Consider the following 22,869-nt stretch of genomic DNA (forward strand, 5'->3'; position numbering starts at 1 on the left):
AACATTTCATCATAGCATGCTCTTTACATAAACATTTTCATGAAACAGTTTAGAATAATAACATCTTTAAAACATTGTAACTGCAGTTACCTTTTTCCTTGATTGAGCACGATGCAATGGAGTGTTGAGCGGTGTCGTATGATCCCACATATGTCAAGTGAATCAATCTAGACATGACTTTTTAGAAAATGGTTTCTAGGGCCAGAGCAAACGAACTGCTCTGATACCACTCTGTCACAGCCCACTATCCCAATGACGGGTTAACCGGGGTTATGACTTGGGTGAACAATAAGAAATGGAAATTTAAAAGGGATTTACTAAATAACCAACATTAATAACAACAAACTAGTGGTATATATATATATATATATAACCACTTGGGTAATTAACAAATGAGCCAGCCATAATGACTAAACCCCAAATGAAAGTTAAACAAAATGAAGGAGTAATAAGTTCCACAATACGATAACAAATTCAGAGTGTTTGCAGCGGAAAAACGTGTGAGTTATGCATATGGAGATGCATACTCAAGGTTTCATTACATAAACATCAAAAGGGAAATCCGCTCAACACCGATCCATTCCATCGCCTGCTCAACCTGCACATTTAGAAATACATGCAGGGCTGAGTATAAAAATACTCAGTGACATAAGCCGAAAATACAACATGCATACATATATAAATTGAACTGCCATAACAGTAACACACAGGGGTTTTCATAAATGACCTGCGCTTACTAAAACATTTCGTTCATTTTCATAAAGGTGGATGCATCCCATTTTCAGTCTATATGATCCATATCTGCCCTTTCTATCACGCGCCGGGAAGGAGGCCTCCTTACCACGGACGCCAAGACCGGTCGCAAGCGACTCGCGGTCTCCATGAGTGTACACGTTAACCCTAGCTAGCGACCTTTGTCTAGCATAGGATCCCAATTGGATTTCCTTTAAAGTTGGCGAACCAACACAGATAGGATACATATAAAAACATAAACATTTTGGCAGTCAATCATTTCATAAACATTTCATTTTCATAACATTTTCATTTTCATAAAGGGCATTGAACATATAAGCATTTTATAAGAACTGAATAAATAGTCAAAACATATCATGCATATATATTCGCATATGAGGCCTACGTCACGCAGGGGATCTCTATATACGTAATAATAAAATAATGCCCACCTCAATTGTTCTTAAAGCTGGCGTGGAGTCGTTTCTTCTTCTGCTTCACTTTCTGTCGCCCGGACCTTCATTGATGAAGAGTCGATAAGTTCGTGAAGAAATTGTCATAAGACAAAGTCTAATTCTACGTGCCTAGGGTATCTTTTAAAGTTTTAGGGTTCTAGCAGCATCCATATTAATCTCGTTTCATTCAATCAATAAAATGTAATCACTTATCATGTAACTATCATATAGGTTCGAACCCAATTGTTCGAACATCAACATGTACATAATCCATAACTTCCTTCTACACCCGTCATTTAGTCAAGTACTCCATCAATTAAGAACAAGCTATATATTATTACCCTAAAAATTTAATCATTATAAATCATGCTTTCTCATACTTCGCACATTTTCATCACTTAAATAAATAAATCATTTATAAACATATGCTTAGCAATTTAATATCTCAATTAAATCCCAAGCTCATTTGATAAAGTAAATCATATACTTAATCATTCTATAACACAATTCCACATAAATAGTCTCAATATTTTTTTAAAACATGAAGCCATTCTAATAGGACATTTTAATTCCATTATAATGGAATTACTCATAAAATAATTTAATCCTTTTTCTTTTAAAAGAAACCATATTTATAATATTCTATACATTTCATTTTTTTTATGTAAATAAATAAGAAATTCCATTATTCATTTATAAATAATAAAACATTTTAAAATCCATTGAGATGAAATAAAACATTTTAACCATTTAAAAAAAAATCCATACTCGTAAGCTTTGAAAATAATTTTATCATATAATAAATGGGGCTTAATCCCAAAATATTTGCTTTAAAGTCCATTAATAATTTAAATAATAGAATGGACTTCATTTAGAATAAATAATCCCAACTTTAAATATTAAAATTTAAATCAAGAGATTTAAATTCACAAAAATAATTTAGTGAAAATTCAAACATTTTTAAAAGAAATAAGGCCAAAATTCGTAGGCTTTATTAATCAATTAACAACCCAAAATTAATAAAAATTGGGCCCAATTAATTTAAATCAAAAACCCATCAGCTTTTAAAACAAACTGGGCCCAGCATGATTAAACTTAAATAAAATCGGCCCAACAAATTAAATAAGAAGCCCAAACTAAATAAAACATGAGCCCAATTAATAAACCAAATGGGCTTAGCCCAAGGGCTAACCCTAATCCTATTTTACACATGTAAATCACATAACACACACATATCACACAAATACACACACTCAGCACACACAACACTCTCTCTCTCGCCTCTCTCACGTCTGTCCGCCGCCGCTTGTCGTTCAACTGCGCCGTCGCCGCCGGCGAGCGGCGCGGCTCTCCCTTCTTCGGTATCTCTCCTCTTTCTAGACTGCCGAGACAAGGCGGCAGACGCAACCACCGCGGTGCGCCGCCGCTGCCCCTGTTCTCCCTCTCCCTCTCTCGACCTCCGGCGAAGCAACCACCGTGGTGCCGCCGCCGTGAAGCAGGTAAACTCTAACCCCCTCTCTACTTTCCATTTTCTCCTACCACCTTCTTCATTTTAATTAAAAGCTGAAAACCCTCTTCTCTTTCCCCTTTTTGGCAGATCGGAGACAATCGGCAGTTTCGCCGCCGCCGTTCAACGTCGCCGGAAGTTAAGTCTCCACCCTCCCTTCTTTATCTCTCTTTCCCCTCCCCTGTTCTCCCTTCTCTTCTTTTTTTTTTTTTTTTTTTTTTTTACACAGAGCCCTAACCATCTCTCTCTCTCTACCCTCCTCTCTCTCGTTTTGGCAGGACAACCGCCTAGCCGTCGCCGGCCATGAGCAGCCGCCGGCTGCTCTCACCCCCATCACTCCGTTCCCGGACACACATACAAGACAGAGTACAAGAACCCCCAAATTCAGTCCAGATTCACAAGTATAGCAAAGCTAGGGTTTTGTTTAGAAATCTGTTCTTTCAATCATTCATTTATCATTTTCTTAGCAAAATCAAACCTTGTAAATGTAATAGCTTAGAAAATATATTAACATGTGTGCGTGCGTATTCTTCTGTTCTTTGATGCTTGAATCGAAATTAACAAGATGAAGTGGGGAGAAATTGGAGTAACCTCGATATGAGGGGTGGTGTTGGCAATAGTTCGATTCTGCAATTTGTTGATCAAAAAGTAAGAATGAAATTTTGGAATTGGAACTGGAAGATTAATGAAGAGTAAGACATTTAATTACCTACCTTCTTGATTTGAAATTTTGGAACTGGACTTGGAATCTCTTTCCTTGTTTTTGGAACAACTGTGAATGGGGATAGGGAAAGTGATGTTAGGGAGAGAAAGTAGGGATTAGCTTAATGAGAAAGCTAAGACTTTGAAGATGAAGGATGGCAGAATACTTTGGAATTTATTAACTAAAGTAGGGGCAGTGCTTAGTCAGAAAGGTATAAAGTTAAAGGATGGCAGAATACTTTGGAATTTATTAACTAAAGTAGGGGCAGTGCTTAGTCAGAAAGGTATAAAGTTAGGTGGAGCAGAAGAAAGAAGTGTAGTGGTAGGGTTCCACATTTTCTTTTCTTTGTACTAGTTGTTGGTCTAATTAGGAAGATATGAATGAGATTTGGTTGTGAGTAAAAGGTTGTAAAGCTTGGAAATGATGGAAATAATTAAATAAAATGAATCAAGTGGGTGGACGTGGAATGAACAAATTAAGAAAACAAGTGGTTAAGATATGAAGTCAATTTTAAATAAACTCATGATTTCATTTAAAAAAAATCACAATTAAAATCATTGAGGTAAAACACTTTATAAAACTTAATATTCCATTTAAAGGGAATTTCATGACTTCATGCCCACTAAAAAAAAAATCCATGTGGCTCATATAAATATGCTCAAACCACTAATTAAACTTGTGCACCATATTTATAAAGATCCTTTAAATCTCAAATGGATTTAAATAACAATAAGAATTAAGCACATCAAAACACATATATAACAATTAAATCACATCAGATAAATCAAATCAGTTTTATTATTAATGGATGCCGAACCCTAATTATTAAGTCTTTAATCAGTGATTAAAAACTGGGATATGACAATTATATATATTTTATTTTGCATATTCGATAATTTTTTGGTCAAATTTTGTGCTGAAGTACTATATGAAATCCTACGTACCATATTTCGCTTATTTTTTGGTCAAATTTGTGCTGAAATACTATATGAAATCCCGTACCATATTTGTCGATTACTAACACAATGTCAATTCAAGTAAAATAAAAATAAAAAATACAATGTTAATTTGGGCATATTAAAACAATGTCATTTACGTTTAAAATTAGCATCTAACTAAATAAATTAAGAATCGAAGTATTAAATTGAGAGAAAGTGAGATGAATGAAGCTGATGAGAGAAAATGACAAGAAGTAATTAAAGAAATCAAAGTAATAGATAGAAACTCTTTTTGCTGCAACAAATTTGATTAGATATAAGTATTAGGAGAAAACGAAAATAGGAATGAAGGTATTTAATTACTATATAATAATAATGTGTGATGTCAATTGCCATTATAAATAATTTAAATAGTTTACAAATAATTATAAATATACGTTTATATACCATGTTCAAAATTATAATCAATAAAATTTTATAAACTTTGAAATTATACATTTTTAGCAAAAAATTGATTTTAGAAATGTATTTAAATAAGTATGTTTGAAGGAGAAAGCCAAAGCAAAATGATATATTTCAGTTTTATTGGGATTTGTTTTTTGGCATCAAATAATTATTCAATTCTTTTATTAGTATTCTAAAAAATTCTAATGATATAATTTATTTTCCTACTCATCAATTGAATATTTTCTAATAAGATGACGTAGGTAATGAGCTAACTTAGAAAAAATAATCTTATGCATGATTAGCTCATGTTTTAAAAATATACTCCATATATTGATGTGAATATTTTTTTTAATTATTTCTTCGTTTCTTTTAATTTGAATGATGTGTTTATTCTATAATTTTAGGGGAGAAAACAAAGTTTTCCATTAAATAGGTGAAAAATTAAAAATGATACTTTTGAAAATTATAAAATAAAATTAAGGATCTTTACTGAGTAATTGATGTAGATTATTTTATTTTTTTAAGAAAAAATAATATACATTTACTTATATTCTAACTATATTTAATATTTTATTTGTTTATTTGATACATCATTTAATTTTTTTATGTATAAATTAACATGATTAAATAAAAAAAAATTAAAGGTCGCGCCACAGGGGCTCAAACCCAAGACCTTCGGTTTTAGACATTAACCCCTAATCGCTTAGTCGGTACACACACTACATCGTTTAATTTTGATGCAAAGCTATATTCGCCGTGCATCGCACGGGCGAGTGTACTAGTTGAATTTGATTTTTGACTTTTGACTTTTTATTTTTTTCCAATTTCAATTTAAAATTGAATTAAATTACATTTACTTTGCTTTTTATATATATAAAGATTCGAATGAACTACCAACATTATAATTCTCTTTTAAATATATATACATTGTACCAATTCGAAATAAACTAATGTTTATATATTTTTTTCAGAAATAACTTTTATATTATTTATATATTCATCTATACTATATTAAAAAGGTAACTTCCAATTTCAAATTGATTTTGAATGGTAATTTTGTAAATAAATTCAATTAAAAACGATAAAATTATTGTTTGAAAAACTGCCAACAATAATTAAACAGTAACTGTCATTAATTAGGCCACGGCTTTATTAGTGTCATATTTATAGCCCCATTTTAAAATAACATAAGTTTTATAGCCTCAGTTTCCAATACATAAGTTATATAGCCATTTTAGGCTTAAAAATCTATAACGTCTTTTGTCTTTTAAGCCTAAAATGGTTATATAACTTATGTATTATAAACTAGGGCTATAAAACTTACATTTTTATGAAAAATAGCTATATGTAATAATTTCCACTTTATTAATTATGTTATAATAATATTACTATTTTATTATATGTTATATTTGGTTAATTTATTACCATGTTGCTTTTATTATTCATAAATAAATGTAAAATTAATGATTATCTATTATGTAATGTGATGATATACATATTTATATAAACAAAGTTTGACATTCTAAGCAAATTAGTAATGATCTCATGATTCTCATCAAGTGATGAGTTCGGAAAACAAAAAAAGAAAATAAATGAAAATATAAAAAATACAATGGAACTCAAAATAAAATTATTAAGGTTATAAGAAAGGGAGATTAAAATTTATGCTTATATTTTTGTTTCAAAATAAATAATACTCCATTCGACTAAAGAAAATAGTTCATTTTTGACATTCTGGGGCGTGCACTTACAGTACAATTAATTATCATTATTAACAATAATTTAAATAAATTTTTATTACGAATATAAAGATAAATAAATTATAAAAAATTTAACACTTACTATTTAAAATTAAAAAATATGTTTGCTCTAAAAAAATTATAAGTATATGTAGTATTAATGGAAGTTATTTCGATATTATATTATATATTTATAAATGACCTTATAATTGATTGATTCACTAAATGAGTAATGCATCTACAATTTTAGCAAATACCATATTTAGTCTTAGCCTAAACTAATAGATTATTCATGTATTGTTGATTAACAGATTATCTAAATCTAATATATATATAAAAGCTATGACTTTTAAAAAATATTAATTGTGATTATTCTACCAATTTGTAAATGTTTGTCTTTAAAAAATAATTTTATGAAATATTAAAAATTTTATGTTGTTAGTGTACTACTCTATTTTTTTATAGTACAACTATGCATATATATATATATATATATATATATATATACACACACACACACGTGCATTTAACTCTTTTAAAATTAACTATGTGTTATATTTATATTTTGTTTTATAATTTAATCATATATATATATATATATATTGTTAGTGTACTATTCTATTTTTTTATAGTACAACTATGAATGTCGTACAAAAGTACACATTTTAAAATGGGTTAAATGCATATAAATTGAAGAACTTTGGTCAAAACCTATTTTTAACACGAACTTTTAAAAACTCATTTTTATACACTGAATACATCTTTGGCGAATTAAAAACACATGTGGCACTGACGTGGCTTTTAAATTACCCGTAGATAAATAAAACAACATCGTATATGAACCTTAATTTGTTGTTAAAATTGAATTGGTCCTAAAATTTATGTATAAAAATAAAATTTTGAAAATTCATATTAAAAATGGATTTTGTCAAAAGTTCATGAATTTACGTGCATTTAACTCTTTTAAAATTAACTATGTGTTATATTTATATTTTTTATAATTTAATAATATATATATATATACATAATTTTAATTATAACTACTATCGTGCATCGCCCTTTGGGCAAATCTAGTTAAATTATAAACACATGCTTTTTTGACACAAATTATGAAACACATTCTTAAATAGATTAATAATAGTTTAAGTTTAATATGAAACCAGAATAGTCATATTAATTTGCATAAAATGTTGGAAATATTTGATATTATCTAATGATACGCAGCGGAAATACAATCAAGGATAAGATCTAGATTTATAATTATATTCATGTGTAGAGATAAAACACACAATAGTTAGAATAACTTACTTGTTGTGCGGTAGAACGATCGTGACGTTTCCTGCAGTTGAATCCACTACTAGAGGTATCCACGTGTATGTAGACTCGATGCAGGAACAATGACAAGTGCAAGTTTCAATTACAGAAAGCTATGAAATCCTGATTGAATACTATAGTGCTCTAAGTGTTTTCTCTCTTGTGTTTTCACGTGTATGACAAAAGAAATATATTCCTATACTTATAGGAATATAACCGCCTGTAACCCTAGGGTTAATAGGCCGGACTTTTCTGTTGTCTCCAATTAATTAGTCCAATAGTCCAACTAATAACTAATTAATTAGGTTATTAGAATATACTAATATATCATAATTTAGTCCATAAAAATATCTTTCATAAAAAACCTATTGGTTTAGCATTTTTTTTATTAAGTTGATTTAACAATTCTTATGAAAAATTTGAAATTTGACAAAATGATAATATATATATATATATATATATATATATATATATATATAGGGAGAGGTTCAGGAAAGAACCATAAATAAAAGAAGACCGGAGAACCATTTTCAGCCATTCGATCATCAAGATCTACGGTGGATGCATCATCTTGTTGGATGAATGCAGATCCTGGGTTCGAATCCTGAAGGGAGCATTTTTTTAAAATTTTTTTAGTGCATTAATTTTAACAGCGAATGCATTAATTTTTACAGTGGATGCATTAGATTTGATGGTTCTCCCGTTCTCACAAATAATGTAGTTCTCTCCAAATATATATATATATATATATATATATATATATATATATATATATATAGGGTTAGTATCATATGAGAATTTAGAATTTTGTGACACCTAAGAATCATCTTAGACCCTTGATTATTGTTAATCTAACGGATGACATTAATAGATTATAGTTATAATTTATATTACCGTTTAATTTAGATTCTGCCGATTTGTGTGAATAAGGGCAGTTAGGGTATTACATTGAAGACAAATAACCGAGTGCAATTAAAGATTTGTGCATTTCCCTAATTTACCACGTTGACTAAATGGAAGAGAAATCAATTGATGAGTGAATATAGCATCTTTCCACCGCCATTTTCACTTATTACCTTCTGTCACTTTTGGGCTTCCATCACCGAGTAAAACAGAGGTGAGTAAAAGCTTGTTCATCTACGGTCAAGCAAGAGTTCAAGAGTTTCGGTCATTCAAGTCTGATGGAGTCTGCTGAACATCACCACCATCGAACAAGGTGAGCATCATATTCTTGTTTAATTTTTTTGTTTCATCTACTTTTTTGTTTTCATTGAGATTATGAGGAGTTCGATGAACACCCGCTGACCATCGCTACCATCGAACAAATATTAGATTTTTGTTTTGTCTGTGTATGTATTTCTTTTTCTTTTAATCGTAAAGCCTTTGAACAAACCTTTGATTTCCGGCAAAGCGACGAATATTTTTGAAAACCTTCGATTTTGTGTGATTTCCGGCGTGCATATTCCGACGACGAGTTTATTATGTGGTTTTCGGAGATCTTCTGTGAATTCCAACGAGTTTATTCTATCTATCTAGATTTTCTCATTTTTTTATATTCGTCAAATCCCCATTATATTATGAGCAAGTTTATCTAATTATGAATAATATCATATTTTATTGTGTAGATGAGGACTGTGTCGGGGTTCATTGAAAAGAATACATCTGAACTTTTTGGTAACAAAAGTGATTTTTTTTTTGAAAAAAAAATTTCTGGTTTGTTTGAATACTGAGATACTATTAGTACACCACTTTGAATATTTCAAAAAATTCTACTCCTAGGGTTATTCATGTTAATAGTTTTTATGTTCAACGTGTATAACATTGTTGTTCGCGTACTCATTACTGTTCATGTTGATGTTCAGTAGTTCATTAATTTTTTATTATTGTTCATTACTGCATCAGTTATGACTTTTATTCCATATGCATGTAGTAAAGGAGATTGTTCATGTAGATTTAAGCCTTGTTCATGTTGATGTTCATTTGACTTTTATACCATATGCGTGTACTAAGTTGATTGTTCATGTAGATTTAAGCCTTGTTCATACCGATGTCAATTTGTTCATTAATATCTTATTGCTTTGTTCACGTGAGTATTATTCTTATATTAGCATGTCCAGTTTATACTTAGATTACTCATGAGTATTTTAATGCATTTATCGTAGATGATATTCATGTAACAAAAAATATTTACTAAGAAGTTAAATCTGATCAAATTACCTGCAAATGTGGTTGCTCATGAACATAATTTTTTTTCCACGTAGTTGTTATATTTATTCATGAACATGGATTAATGATTTATATTTATACTTTTTTAATGATTATCACGCCCTTATATTAATGTTATATTTTATTATTTCATCTCAAACATTAGAGAAAGGTTCATCATCCAAGCATAGACGCTACACAAGAAAAGAGAAGGGAAATGGTATAGCAAAAACATGTACGATTTAATAAGAGTGCATTCATCATTGCATATCGTTAAATGTATACTGAATATGTTGTGATATTCACATGAATGACAGTCAATGAACCCCCAAAGCTTGTTCAAAATGTGAAAATGTGGAAGGAAACGACAAGGTAACCATTGGTAGAGGGAAACACAAACCAATACCGAAGAATCCAAATAATATAAAATGCAAACGCATGGGGTGTAGGCCAGAGAAGCAGACAATGTTGATGATGGCAAGTTTTCGAAGTTGAACACAAGAACTACTCTGGGGGCTCTGTACGATAGCTTAGCTTTGATTGTTGAATATGTGGAAAACATACATGAACAAAAAATATGTTATTGATTGGAAAATGTATGTTCATAATTTAATACGGTCATGAATAAAAGTTAAGGTCAAAACTGTTCAAACCAAAAACTAAGGTAATGAGTAAATGTTCATTCGTTTTATTCATGTGAAAACATACATGAACAATGCGGTCATTAATGAACAACACACATGAATGTGACATTATGTTCACACGAAAAACATACATTGAACATGACAATATTCATGTGAACAAGCCCTATCAACTTTCAAGCCTTATTCATGTGAAAACATACAAGTTCAAAAAATATGTTCATTGATTGAAAAATGCATGTTCATAATATAATACAGTCATGAATAATTTTTTTTATATATATAATACAGTCATGAATAAAATGTAATGTCAAAATTGTTCAAACCACAAAAAAGGTAATGAATAAAACTCAAAACATTGTTCATGAGAGATAAATATATATGAAAGTATGATGGCTTATGAATAGTGGATATGGAATTCAAGAAGCATAAAACTCGAACAAGAAGATTGAGTGATAATGGGATATGGAATAATGATAACACTGAATCTCCAGTCGTGATAATGAGAATGCATGATAGTTGGGTAATCAAAGATATGTTTGTTTGACCAAAATCTAAAATACCATAATTATGGGATATTATTTGCATGAAATAAGGAAAGTAACGGATGGTGTGAATTGAGGAAATACATAATTACCCTTTAACGCCAAATTTAGAGGCTGAAAGTGTATTAATCTGTCAGCCGTTGGATTCACAAAATGAATGGCTAGGATTAGTTCTTAGGTGTCACAAAAATATGTCATTCTCACACGATCCTCTTTCTATATATATATATATATATATATATATATATATATATATCTCGATCTATCTACACATTTATATTTTTCTCAATATTTTTCTAACTACGTACACTATTTTATTCACACTACATATATCTTTCTCCACGAACAATCTTCTTTCTCTCTAAATCTTAAATTATCTGTAACTATATTATTCATCATAATAAAAACTAAACATAATTTTTTTCTTATGTCAAATTTCTTAAAGAGTGATTCTATTCATAAATCATAATCCTCATTTTACTTTTCATAGCCTTCATATTTAAATATAGGATAAAATACAGATATAATTTTAATTATTATTTTAAATAGTGACTATAAAGAGTAAAATGAGAGCAATGAATAAAATTTTAATTATTATTTTAAATAATGACTATAAAGAATTACCCTTTCTTTTTTTAAAAAAAAAAAATTTGTTACAATCAAAGAAAGGAAAAAACTCACTCACACTCTAGCTCCTAAGGTGACTCGAACCCCCGACCTATTGGTTGGAGGGGAAGCGTCTTACCAACGACTGCGCTTCATCGTCATAAAGAATTACCCCTTCTTAAAAACTCTTTATCTTTTTAAGAGCCATCGTTTTATAAAAATTTTATACAAATTAGCTCAATACAAATAAGCCCATTAGTTCAATAATTGGATGGAAGAGAATAAAGGAATAAAGACCCAACATAATTAAATAAGCCTAATTAGTTACTCCTTCCGCCACAGTTTTTAATATTCATTTAAAAATAATATGAATTTTAATAAAATGATTATGTGTTGTGAGTAGAATAAAAGTCTCACATTTTATGTGATGTTAAAATGATTAAACTGAAGCAAGGGTCCTATTTAATTTTATTAAAAATAAAAATGAATATTAAAATATAATTAAATTGGAGCAAAAGTCTCATATATTTTTACTAAAATTAAAAACGAATACTAAAATTTAGAAGGATGAAAAAATGAAATATGAACACTAAAAACTTGGATGAAAGGAGGAAGTATCAAGTAAGCCAGCCCAATTTATCAACCCAATAAAATCTTTTTCTTTTTCTTTTTCATTTTTCCCTTTTCTTTTCTTTTGTATCCTGTATCTCTCGATTCCACTCTCTCACGCACCGGTTCTCGCCCTTCCTAAGATCCGGCGTCTCTTCGCCGTCGACCACCACGACGACCACCCTCATCTCTCTATCCAATTTCTCTCTCTCAAAACCCCCGCTCCGTCCCAGCTCTGCAAGCAGCAGTGCGCGACTGCGCCGCGCCACCGCCCTCGCCTAGCCTTCCCTGTCGCCCCGCCCCCGCCTCCTTCGGCCTCGGCGTCTCCGACCGCTGAATCTGCAGTAGCAGCAGTTTCCAAAGCCCAATTTCCGGTATTGTTGGTAAGCCGGCATGCTATTTCTGTGTTTTAGAAGTTCAATTTTTGAATTTTCTTTTTCCGCTGTAATTTGGGGCAAACTTGTTACTCTTTCAAGAATAAACTTTACTTCGATGAATGATGAAGTTGGCTTTTATAGATATATAGATGAGAGCTACTATGATATGTGGAAACATAGATATTCAGGTAGTTATATGGATAGCTCTTTATATGGAATGTTATGCATTGGTAAAAGATGTGCTCATCATCTTTGAAAGTGAATGTCAGAATATATTTGAGTTGATTCTATATACAAAATTTCATCACCTAATCTTTTTCTAAAAAATGAAACGGGAACTTCTTTCTTCAAGCTCAAACAAAGCAGATTCGTTTATTTTTTGAGTTGTTAATATGAACAATGGTTATTAACCAAGAGACAAAGTTCAGCCAACATTTTACAAATTACACAAAACAGTATAAGTTCACACTTTATTGGCGGGAAAATGGCCAAAACATGGCTGCACTTGACTTTTATATTTATATAGATATAGATATAGATATAGAGTAATACTCACGTGTAGGCGTGGGAATTTCAGTTTTTGATATCGGGTATACTTGACCCGACTCGATACCCGGTCAAATATAGGGTACTCGATACTTGAATTTTTCAGGATTCGGATGGAGGTCGGGGTTGGGTTCTTAAACTATCGGATGTCGGGTATTACCTGATACCCGATCGAGTATACCCGAATTTACCGATTTAATTTCAGTAATTTCTTTTTTAATTCTAAATACTTAAAATCTAAATCTAATTTCTCTATAATTTCTTATTGAGTAAGAATTGCATAAATGTGAGTTCTTTAATCATAGGAAAACTAATGAAATTGTAACCCAACCCCTACCTCTGTGAATAGTGTCAGTTATATGACCATGAATCAAGAACGAAATTAGGTTGTCTCTTGGTTGTAACTAAGAAATTGTTTGATTCAGGATATTTTGCAATGGCTGATGATTTCGATCCATTTGATGATATATTTGGTGATGAACCAGTGAAGAATGGTAAGATGTTGAGTTTTGCGGTCCCCTGTTTCTAAATGTGGCTTTTTATGCAATGTTATTGATGATATTACATTCCTATTCCCTAAGCAGCTAGGGTAGTAGGAAAGTTTCGTCCCAAGCCAAAGTTCCAACCACAGAGGAAGGTCTCAGCAAAAAGTTCAGTTGCTACCTCACTGTCAGTCCAAACTGTTCATTCTGCACCGCTTGACTCAAGTGAACCTATCCACACTGTGAAGCCGTTGGAGCAATGTTAGTATTTTCATGGCTGTTTGCACAGTAGTTATTTGGTAACATATCTTAGTCTTAACAGTGGCAAAAATTATTTGCCTTTCATTTATTTTAATAAAAAAGATAGATGCATACTATTGTGATTTCAGGTTCGAATGTTCTGCCTACTGACAATGCAAAACGGGCAGGCCAAACCATTGATTCTGCACCTAGAGAGTTGAGTCAACCTATTATGAATGCAGAGCTATTGGAGCATGGTTAGAATTTTCTTAGTTGAGTGTGGCAGTATTTAATCACCTAAAAATGTGTTTGTCTTGTTGTACAGTTATCATGGTTAAAGATAGATGGATGTTCAAGTATTGGTTCTTCCCTCATGTGCTTTCAGGTTCGGATGCTGTGCCAAATGACAAATCAGACTCTACCAATACATGTAAGGTGGCTGATGTTACTAAAGATTCTGACGTGGCAGCAGAGGTAGATGCCTTAGCTGCTGGTGAGCGTATAGTTTCAAGTGCTGATGTACATGATGACATAGACGGTAGAGGAGTAATAGAGGTAACGGGCCAGGGGTTTAGTGTTTGTGTTGTTTCCCAACCACTGACTTAAACTTGCATCATCTGATTTGAGGTCTAATTGTAATTTCAGGGGATGGATTCTATAAATATGACCGAGTTAACCACTAAATCTGGTATATTGAATTTTATAGTACCGGCTTTACAAGCTTTATTAGTAATTAATCCAAACAGTCAGATGTACTATTTTCGATATTGTGTAGAACAGGGAACAGGAAAATTTCAGCCTGGGCCAAATCTGCAAATGCAAAAAAACATGTATGAACCAAGCAACTCTACTTCCTACTCACTTGATTTTCAAGCTGGTTCACTTCAACCAGATTCTGCAGAAAATAATTTTATCCCTACATCACAAAATGATGATGCTGTTGATCTTTCATCACCGGGATTCACTCATACTTTACCCACTGAATCGACATCTGAACTTCCTTTGGATGAAGAGTCTATGAATCTGAAGGAGGTGCCTCAATCAGATTCATTTACCCATATGGAGGGGTTGCCTGAAATTCCTGCTAAACTAGTAAGTTTTTTGTTCTATAAGTTGTTCTGTTTACATGGTTTCTGCAGCTAAATTGTTATTTTGCATGTTATTAGGCTTCTCGTCGAGCAAAGACCAGAAATAGTAAAACCAATGCTGCGTCCGATCCTAATCTCCATCAGCAGAAACCTTCCACATCGAGTCAGGAGAATGGAACTAGTAGATCACTACGCCCAAGGAAAAGGGATACAAGTTTCTGTGAATTAGTAGATGAGGATGGGGATGAAACCCTTGCCAGTGGGGAGAATTGTGAAGAGCGTCCTTTCAGTTCTGCAATAGATGAAGAAAACTTAAATAATGAGCAACCTCAGGTAGAAAGTGAATCACAAAAGAAAAACTCGAAGCGGAAGTCAAAGAAAACTGAGAATGATAAAGACAAACCACCTAGAAAGAACAAGAAGGCCAAGGAGGCATCAGAACAGGAGACACGTGCAAAGAAGAAAAAGTTCTCTCACTCCACTCAGCGGAGACGGATTTGTGAGTTTCAATGTTCCCAGTTGCATTTAGTTTGATTCCAGATTAATGTACTGACCAGAAACGTTTCAATGTAGTGGATAAGAATTTGCTCAACATTCCTGAAGAAGAATTTGACCCTCGAGAGGTTTCTTTTAGGGATTTGATTCTCCTTGCAGAGCACAGGGAGAAGCAGATGGTATGTGTTGTTGCATCAAATTTGTTTTATTGATAGCCTAAATCTTACTACTTTTAGTGGATGCAATATTCTTTCAGTACAGTGTAAATTAGAGTTTTCATTGTTACTTCGCCATTGTTTCCTGATACAACCGTCAGTTGATATATTTAATCATTCAAATTATGCAGAAAACAGGACAGGCTACTGCACCTGCAACACACCAAAGGTAGTATCATCTCTTTGGTTACTGTAAAAAATATGTTGGTGAATGTTGGCATTCCTGGGTGGGTAAAAGTGTCTAATTTTATATTTAAATTGTACTAGAATTTACTCTTGACCATTAAGATGATTTTATGTATGTTAGCAGAATAAATTGTACATGAACAATTGTTTGATAAAACAATCTACAGGTTGGTGGAGAATAAAACAGAAAGGGTGAGCAATGCTCTCATTTTGGTTTATTTAGTTTTTTATAATATTTTCTGTAGCATCTGGTCTGGGCTTGGGTAGTTTGTGCGCTTCTGAACCATGCTGTCTAGGATGTACCATTTTGTTATATCTTAGTGGATTGCATTAAGAAAGTTGTTTGATAGTTAAACAGTTTAATCCAGGACCAGTGACTTTTAAAAGATGAGGGCTGATGTAAATTTCTCATTATGTTCACTGTTGATCATTTTTTTTCTTTTATGAACATACAAAGATGATTTTTCGGTTAAAATATGCTTGTAGGTATATTTGTCCTTTCCTTTCCACCTTAAAATTTATTTTTCCTAGATGTATATTTTATTTTGAGCACTATATAATACTATCTTACATTATATTTTGAGGGGAGTAACATAAGGTTCTGGTTTTTTGTTTCTTTGCAGTACTGGTAATTCAGATTATAATAATGAACCAGCTGGACAATATTATAATGACCCGGCTGGACAGTATAATAATGATGAAGAAGATGGCCCTATTGCTGAAGATACCACAGAATATTTCAATTATCAGTCTAGAATGGAAAAGACACCCAGAGTGAGATGGTCAAAACAGGATACTGAACTATTTTATGAGGTATGTTTCCTTCTACTTATGCGTAATTCGACTGGAATGGAAAAATTCCGTTTCTGCTTCCATAATGAGTGGCGATGACAAAAGAAAGGTTGTGGTCAATGATCATGCTGTCACTGACTAGTTTATGTGCTGTTAGCTTGCCTCTTTTAGTTGTCAAAAGTAATGATCATGATTGGTTGAGATGAGACAATATGGAAAATATTCAATATCCTGAATTAGTCATTGAGATAATTATAATGGCGGAAGAAAACTTACCTCTTCCAAAGTAATTAGCATTTTTTAGAAGACCCTTTATAGTGAGTGCATGGTGATTATCTAAGAGAAATGCACGCCACTGAATCACTGATTGAGTGGTAGATAAGTGAACAATTGATGGGAATAAAACTCTAATTATTCTCCCTGTGAACCAAATCCTCTTTGGTTAGTATCAGTTCATATTGAAGTCCCAACTGATTCTTAATTTTTTGTTTCTAATCTATTTGGCAGGCCGTGCAGCAGTTTGGGACCGACTTTTCTATGATAGCACAGCTTTTTCCTGGCCGTAGCCGGGAACAAATAAGGAACAAATACAAAAAGGAAGAACGGCAGTACCCACTGAGGCTTCGTGAAGCCTTGACTAACCGCGGCAAAGGTGAGCTTCTGTTTTAATCTACTTAAAATAGGAAGAACAGTAATGTATTTTAGAACAAAAGATACTTGTTGGATATTTTGATAATCAATCATTCAGTCTAACTGTTGGTAAATCGTCATCTTGCAGATCTTTCCTATTTTGGAAAGGTGATAGAGAATTTAAATAAAATAAGAGAGCAAGAAGAGTTGGAAGATTGCACAAGCACCGAAGGGGGTCCTGATGAGGAGGCGTCCGATGCCGATGTATGTTTGCTGTTATACCAATTCACATCATATGTACCAAAACTTTTCTATTGTTGTTAATATACATTCTCTTATCCCTTTGCAATTCACTATAAAGGATGATGGTGGAAAACACGAACATGTTGAGGAAGAGGAGAATGGGGACGCAGCAAATAACTTCACCGAGGTTCAAACTGCTGCTAAGCCGGAGACGGAGAAGGAGGAGGTGGTGGTGGAGGAGGAGGAGAATGAAGAAGATGAAATGCTGTTATGGAGCCAGTATAAGAGTGACATGTAAACAGTTGGGTAAACATTTATGATGCAAGCTTTTTCAGTATAGTGAAATTGATTTTTGTCACGTTCATACAATATTGGTTAATTTACTGCAATTTTGCGTCAGGCAGTCGTGTTAGATTTTGCATCTAACTGGGATTCTAACATAGGACTTGGACAATGTAATTTGGTCTCAAAACCACCAGGCCAGTGGAGGGAAAGGTTTTATATCCTTTATATTAAATTTGAGTTGACAAGTAGAATATTATAGACTTGCGACTTATGATCCTATATCCACTCATTGGAATTAGAAACTATTTTTAAAATGGTTGTTAATATGATTTTTTTATTATTAGAGTTCATATGTGGACTATATTAAGTCTAGACATTAGTGCCTATTAATCTCATTAAAAAAACCACTAACTTTTTCTTCACTTTTGCTTTTCTATTTTAGTTTATTTATTTTGCTGAGTAGTCTCAATAAAGACACCTCTCTACTTTATTAAAGCGAGTCATTTTCTATAGTTTTATGTAAAAATGAACTGGTTTGATTGAGTAGATTATTAAGAAACAAATAAAACTGATGACATAGACTGAGTGACGCATGAAGATATGTTGTAAACACTCGTCTCGAGTTTATAGTTATATAATTTACAATGATAAGATTATTATTGTGCAAAGTGTGGGCGTTGCAATTCTCAAAACGTCTCAACCCGAGTAAAAAAGCTACAAACGTTTTGATAATGACGATGCCATTTTTTTTTCATTTCAGGGAGGGAAACAGTGGAATTTGAATCATAAATTTAGTTATTTAGCTACTAAAGTTTGGAGATGTTCCCTTGGGCTAATGACTATACCATTTGATTTGTGCTCTAAATATTTATTTTCGTGAAAATGTCCATTAGATTTCTGCACTTCACCTCAGAAAAAGGGATGAGAAAAACAAAAAGAATAGTCTTATTGTATCATACATGCTTCAAACATTACCACATGGAAAAAGAGAGAAAAGGACTAAAATACATCAAAAGCAATAAATGGTAAAATATCATTTACAAGAAACAAAGCTAATTACTAGAGTCTACAGAGACTGTGCTGTGCTCCCACAAATCACAATACCTCAACTCTATAATACTTGTTTCCAATATCAACTTTTTAAACCAAATGAAACAAGTGACACACAGTTCATAGCTTTAGTAAGAGTGTGGAGATTGCTTTAAAACTCAAAAGGCTAGAAACTCTGTTCAATTACTTGTGCACCAATTCTAGTTCATGATGTTCATTGATGAGACGTAGAAGGGGATGGTGATCAAGTTCATCTCGGTTAAGGTATCTTATATTCCAATTAATATTAATTTTCATCAGTGCATACTTGCAGTAACGGGAGTCGGCTGGGATAGAGTTCGCAAGAGATTTAGCCTTACAGCGTAACATGCCAATGCTTGCTTCAAAGTTCTTCAAGATCAACTCATCAATGGCAAGAACTTCATGCAACACTACTCTAAAATGACAGGTTTCCATTTTCAAGCCAAAAAGGCTTTACCTAGCGGAGATGTGTTGCTCACTTATCACCTAAAGATTCACCCCTTCGATTTTCAGCAGCCTAGGAATAAGCTTATCAATGATCAACCTCAACTACATATGTTGGTTGCGGAAAATGTGGAAGTAGATTCTGATGAGTGTAATGGAATCTTCAGAAAATTGTTCGACATGAGAAAACCGTGCAATCTTGTTTTCCTTGCAGAGTTTCCTATGTGTTAGTATTTGTGATTGCAATCAAAATGATATATGCAAGTCAACAAGTTGTTTCATTTCCTTCAATAAAACAGCCAAATGTAATGGAGTGTACAATGTTGGGACGATTTGCTGTAATAATTTCAAGATTATATACTTAGAGGCTAAAAAAAGAAAATAAGTATAAAGTTAGAAAGAAAAGTGTTGCTTATGCTATATATATATATATATATTCTTGCATACACTCCATGGATAAGCATGGCCGTTGCTCCTATCCCATAGCTCTAGAAAAAAGTTCCTCCTCAATCTGTGATGGACATGAAATCAAAATTAAAGTTCGTAAAAGTTTATAAGTTGTGCATAAGAAAGCTAATGATATCAAGATCAGGAAATTATAAAACATTCTTAGTTTGATTACCGTATAAAGATCATTTCTCACAACAAACAACCACAAAAGTAATTAAATCTTATTATTGATCACACCTTGATAATGCTATTCAACTGGTCATGCAGATTCTTGTGTTCATCTTTCATAAGACTTAGTGCCTCCAAACACCTGTGAAATCGAAATCATGAGAAAGAATCCTTAACTAGATACAATATAAGATCCTAATGTTGCAAGTGTAAGATTCATAATCATGTATGATCTCAAGAATCTTCGAATAAATTCAATTGGATAAAAGATTGAGGAACATAGTGTTTTGAAATGGAAAAAAATGAGTTTAAATATCAAAAACTGAAATTCTTAAGCAGCTCATTAGTGAACAAACAAAAATTATGATTTATTAATATTTGTTTATATACATGCAGAGTTGCCCACATATTCTAAGATGCAAACATAACACCTAAGTATATATGTATGAAGCTTCTAGAATATGAGTAACATATATAGGTCTGTAGATGGCATTTGTGAAATAGCTACCCAATGCTGTTTTTCCCCTTCATATAGAAGTTTTAAAAAAGTATCAAGAAGATATTAATATTTCCATGTTTCAAAGTTATAACTGAAGAAAATTATATGCAGTTATAGAAGAAAATGAGCATAAGAATAACTATCAATACGAAACCATCGTACCCTTCTTTGGATTTATTGTCAATAGCATGGCGTAAATTAGAGCACGCAGCTTTAATTCGACAAGCACCAAAGCTGTAAGGAATAACACAAGAACATGACATAAGCCTCAATAATTCTCTGAAAAGATATCTTGATTGATTTGTAAAGTAAAAACATTGTTGTCAAAGAACGATACACTTCATACCAAGCATTAAATCAAAGCTTATATAAATATTGCTTTAGAGGAGAAATACAAAGGTCTTACAATACCATGCAGAACTTCCTTTAAGCTTGATATAATATGAATATATTTTATTGAAGTCCACAACTTCTTGATACCTAATTACAAGCGAGGAAAATGAAAATTCACAAATCAAATTTCCACCTAAAAACATAAAACAAAAACTTCCAACAAACATTATCTTGGGAAGAACATACATAATCTCTGCCATTTCACTCATTGTTGCTTCAGCATCATTGAGAAAAATGAGAATGAGGTCCAAGAAAAATGACAAACCATTGTCCTCTTTCAATGAATGGCATTGTCGGAAATGGTGATCCACCAATTTCTACGAAGATCAAGTATATATAAGTCACAATCCATGGCAAAAGTAAACGATAGAGAAAAAACAATATATTTATTAAAAATCTAATGTACATTAAATCTTAGATATCTAGTGTATCTGTGTATGAACATGATACGAGGAACTTAACTATAACGAGATCAACGACATCTCAAACATGTATTAAATATGTGCTAAATTGGTTGCGCTTTTGCAAGTTGACATGGTCCAAGAAATATTTAAGAAATCCAGTGTATAATGGTGTTTGGAAACTATCATTCCTACCATTCAACATGCTATATCTCTGAGCCTGCGATATGGATATATACACATACAAATAAAAACAATTTCTGCTGGAGCAATCAACAAAAAACGAATTAAGTAACATTATTGTTAGATTTAAGCCCAATATATCTTACAAGGAATATAGAACTAGTACAAAAAATGAAATCAAATCTGAGTTATTAAATCTCATAAAATAAACCTTCACGATTTCATATAATTAGTCATAAAAAAGATCAACATAAATCATTGAAAACTTATTCCAATATTACATTACTTGTGTTTTAGCTAATCATTCATTTTTATTCAATTACTCGAACTCTCTAGGTTCAAATCAATCAGCCTTCAATTCCGTAACAAAAGATTAAGTCGGATAAATATATAAGAAGTAGACAAATTCAACCAAAAAGATAGAAGTAAATTTGGAAACAAATACAAGATATCAAAACTTTGAAAAACAAAATTACTTGTTGTTCGAGTTCATGAATGCTATCAAGCAGCATTCGGTCAAGTGCTTCTGTATCCATGCTCCTGTAATCCATGCTCTTTTAGAAGAGAAAACACGCACGAACACACAAATTTAGGTGAAAATCAATAAGTGCATGTATATATACACTATTACATCAAAATTATATATACAAAAAAGTTAGACAAATATATATATATAGAGCGGCATGCATGAATCTGTGGGGACATTAAGGTGCAGAAAGTATGAGAGAATTAGACAAAAAGTGATGATTCACTCACGTTTTCAGCAGCGCCAAATTCTGATGAATTTTTTTTAGATTTTGCGGCACAACCTTTTGCTTTTTTATTTGTTTGATAGTTTGGAGTTCGTCAAAGTTTTGACCCTTTGGGAGGGTTTGATTTGACGCATAAATTATATATAGATTTGAAATATTTTTGTGTCGCATTGTTCCCTTTGTTTATTTCCTTTTTCCTTTTTTGTTCCTTAGATTCGATTGACACTACTTGGTAAAAAATATTTCTAAAATTTTCACAAAAATTCTGAAATTTTCTTTTGAGGAAACCATTATTATTATTATTATTATTATTATTATTATTATTATTATTATTATTATTATTATTATTATTATTATTATTATTATTATTATTATTATTATTATTATTATTATTATTATTATTATTGCAGAATTTTCAAATAAATTCTGAAATTTTCAAATGATACGCATACCCAAAATTACAAAACTTTTTGGAACAAGGTAATTTA

General features: G+C 31.8%; 2 protein-coding genes and 1 long non-coding RNA gene across 8 annotated transcripts; 1 reads left to right on the forward strand and 2 right to left on the reverse strand.

Moving 5' to 3' along the window:
* Positions 1–337: 337 nt before the first annotated feature.
* Positions 338–3,709, reverse strand: LOC131019548 (uncharacterized). The gene is made up of 3 exons (XR_009100331.1): positions 3,286–3,709; positions 1,185–1,249; positions 338–598 (listed from the first exon to the last, which is right to left on the reverse strand). It is a non-coding gene; the product is annotated as an uncharacterized LOC131019548 (long non-coding RNA).
* An 8,756-nt stretch (positions 3,710–12,465) lies between these two features.
* On the forward strand, positions 12,466–19,625 carry LOC131019554 (transcription factor TFIIIB component B''). 5 transcript variants are annotated; one of them, XM_057948142.1, is made up of 15 exons: positions 12,507–12,824; positions 13,790–13,858; positions 13,946–14,107; positions 14,236–14,343; positions 14,472–14,641; positions 14,732–14,774; positions 14,862–15,178; positions 15,253–15,673; positions 15,748–15,848; positions 16,016–16,053; positions 16,694–16,883; positions 17,370–17,514; positions 17,641–17,756; positions 17,854–18,036; positions 19,384–19,625. In XM_057948142.1, exons 2-14 carry the CDS (start codon positions 13,801–13,803, stop codon positions 18,031–18,033), a joined length of 2,049 nt encoding a protein of 682 aa, XP_057804125.1. In that variant the 5' UTR covers positions 12,507–12,824; positions 13,790–13,800; the 3' UTR covers positions 18,034–18,036; positions 19,384–19,625. The 5 variants fall into 5 exon arrangements, with proteins under 5 accessions (XP_057804134.1, XP_057804125.1, XP_057804119.1 ...); XM_057948136.1 differs by lacking the exon at positions 19,384–19,625 and adding an exon at positions 18,140–18,271 and having other exon boundaries at positions 17,854–18,041; XM_057948147.1 differs by lacking the exon at positions 19,384–19,625 and adding an exon at positions 18,140–18,271.
* Positions 19,626–19,807: 182 nt separating this feature from the next.
* LOC131019584 (histidine-containing phosphotransfer protein 2-like) lies at positions 19,808–22,485 on the reverse strand. 2 transcript variants are annotated; one of them, XM_057948159.1, is made up of 7 exons: positions 22,386–22,485; positions 22,106–22,183; positions 21,232–21,362; positions 21,064–21,132; positions 20,815–20,886; positions 20,223–20,295; positions 19,808–20,046 (listed from the first exon to the last, which is right to left on the reverse strand). In XM_057948159.1, exons 2-7 carry the CDS (start codon positions 22,178–22,180, stop codon positions 20,011–20,013), a joined length of 456 nt encoding a protein of 151 aa, XP_057804142.1. In that variant the 5' UTR covers positions 22,181–22,183; positions 22,386–22,485; the 3' UTR covers positions 19,808–20,010. The 2 variants fall into 2 exon arrangements, with proteins under 2 accessions (XP_057804142.1, XP_057804150.1); XM_057948167.1 differs by lacking the exon at positions 19,808–20,046 and having other exon boundaries at positions 20,235–20,295; positions 21,059–21,132.
* Positions 22,486–22,869: the final 384 nt, after the last annotated feature.

This window comes from Salvia miltiorrhiza, chromosome 1, assembly GCF_028751815.1.
Source record: "Salvia miltiorrhiza cultivar Shanhuang (shh) chromosome 1, IMPLAD_Smil_shh, whole genome shotgun sequence".
Taxonomy (NCBI): Eukaryota; Viridiplantae; Streptophyta; class Magnoliopsida; order Lamiales; family Lamiaceae; genus Salvia; species Salvia miltiorrhiza.

Excerpts from the sequence above, each read along its gene's own strand:
- LOC131019554 (XM_057948142.1), top strand. The coding sequence starts at position 13,801 with ATGGCTGATGATTTCGATCCATTTGATGATATATTTGGTGATGAACCA. Across the intron at positions 14,775-14,861 it reads CGAGTTAACCACTAAATCTG|AACAGGGAACAGGAAAATTT; the intron begins GTATATTGAATT and ends GATATTGTGTAG. Across the intron at positions 17,757-17,853 it reads AGGAGGCGTCCGATGCCGAT|GATGATGGTGGAAAACACGA; the intron begins GTATGTTTGCTG and ends TTCACTATAAAG.
- LOC131019584 (XM_057948159.1), bottom strand. The coding sequence starts at position 22,180 with ATGGATTACAGGAGCATGGATACAGAAGCACTTGACCGAATGCTGCTT. Across the intron at positions 21,363-22,105 it reads TTCATGAACTCGAACAACAA|AAATTGGTGGATCACCATTT; the intron begins GTAATTTTGTTT and ends TGATCTTCGTAG. Across the intron at positions 21,133-21,231 it reads AGTGAAATGGCAGAGATTAT|GTATCAAGAAGTTGTGGACT; the intron begins GTATGTTCTTCC and ends GCTTGTAATTAG.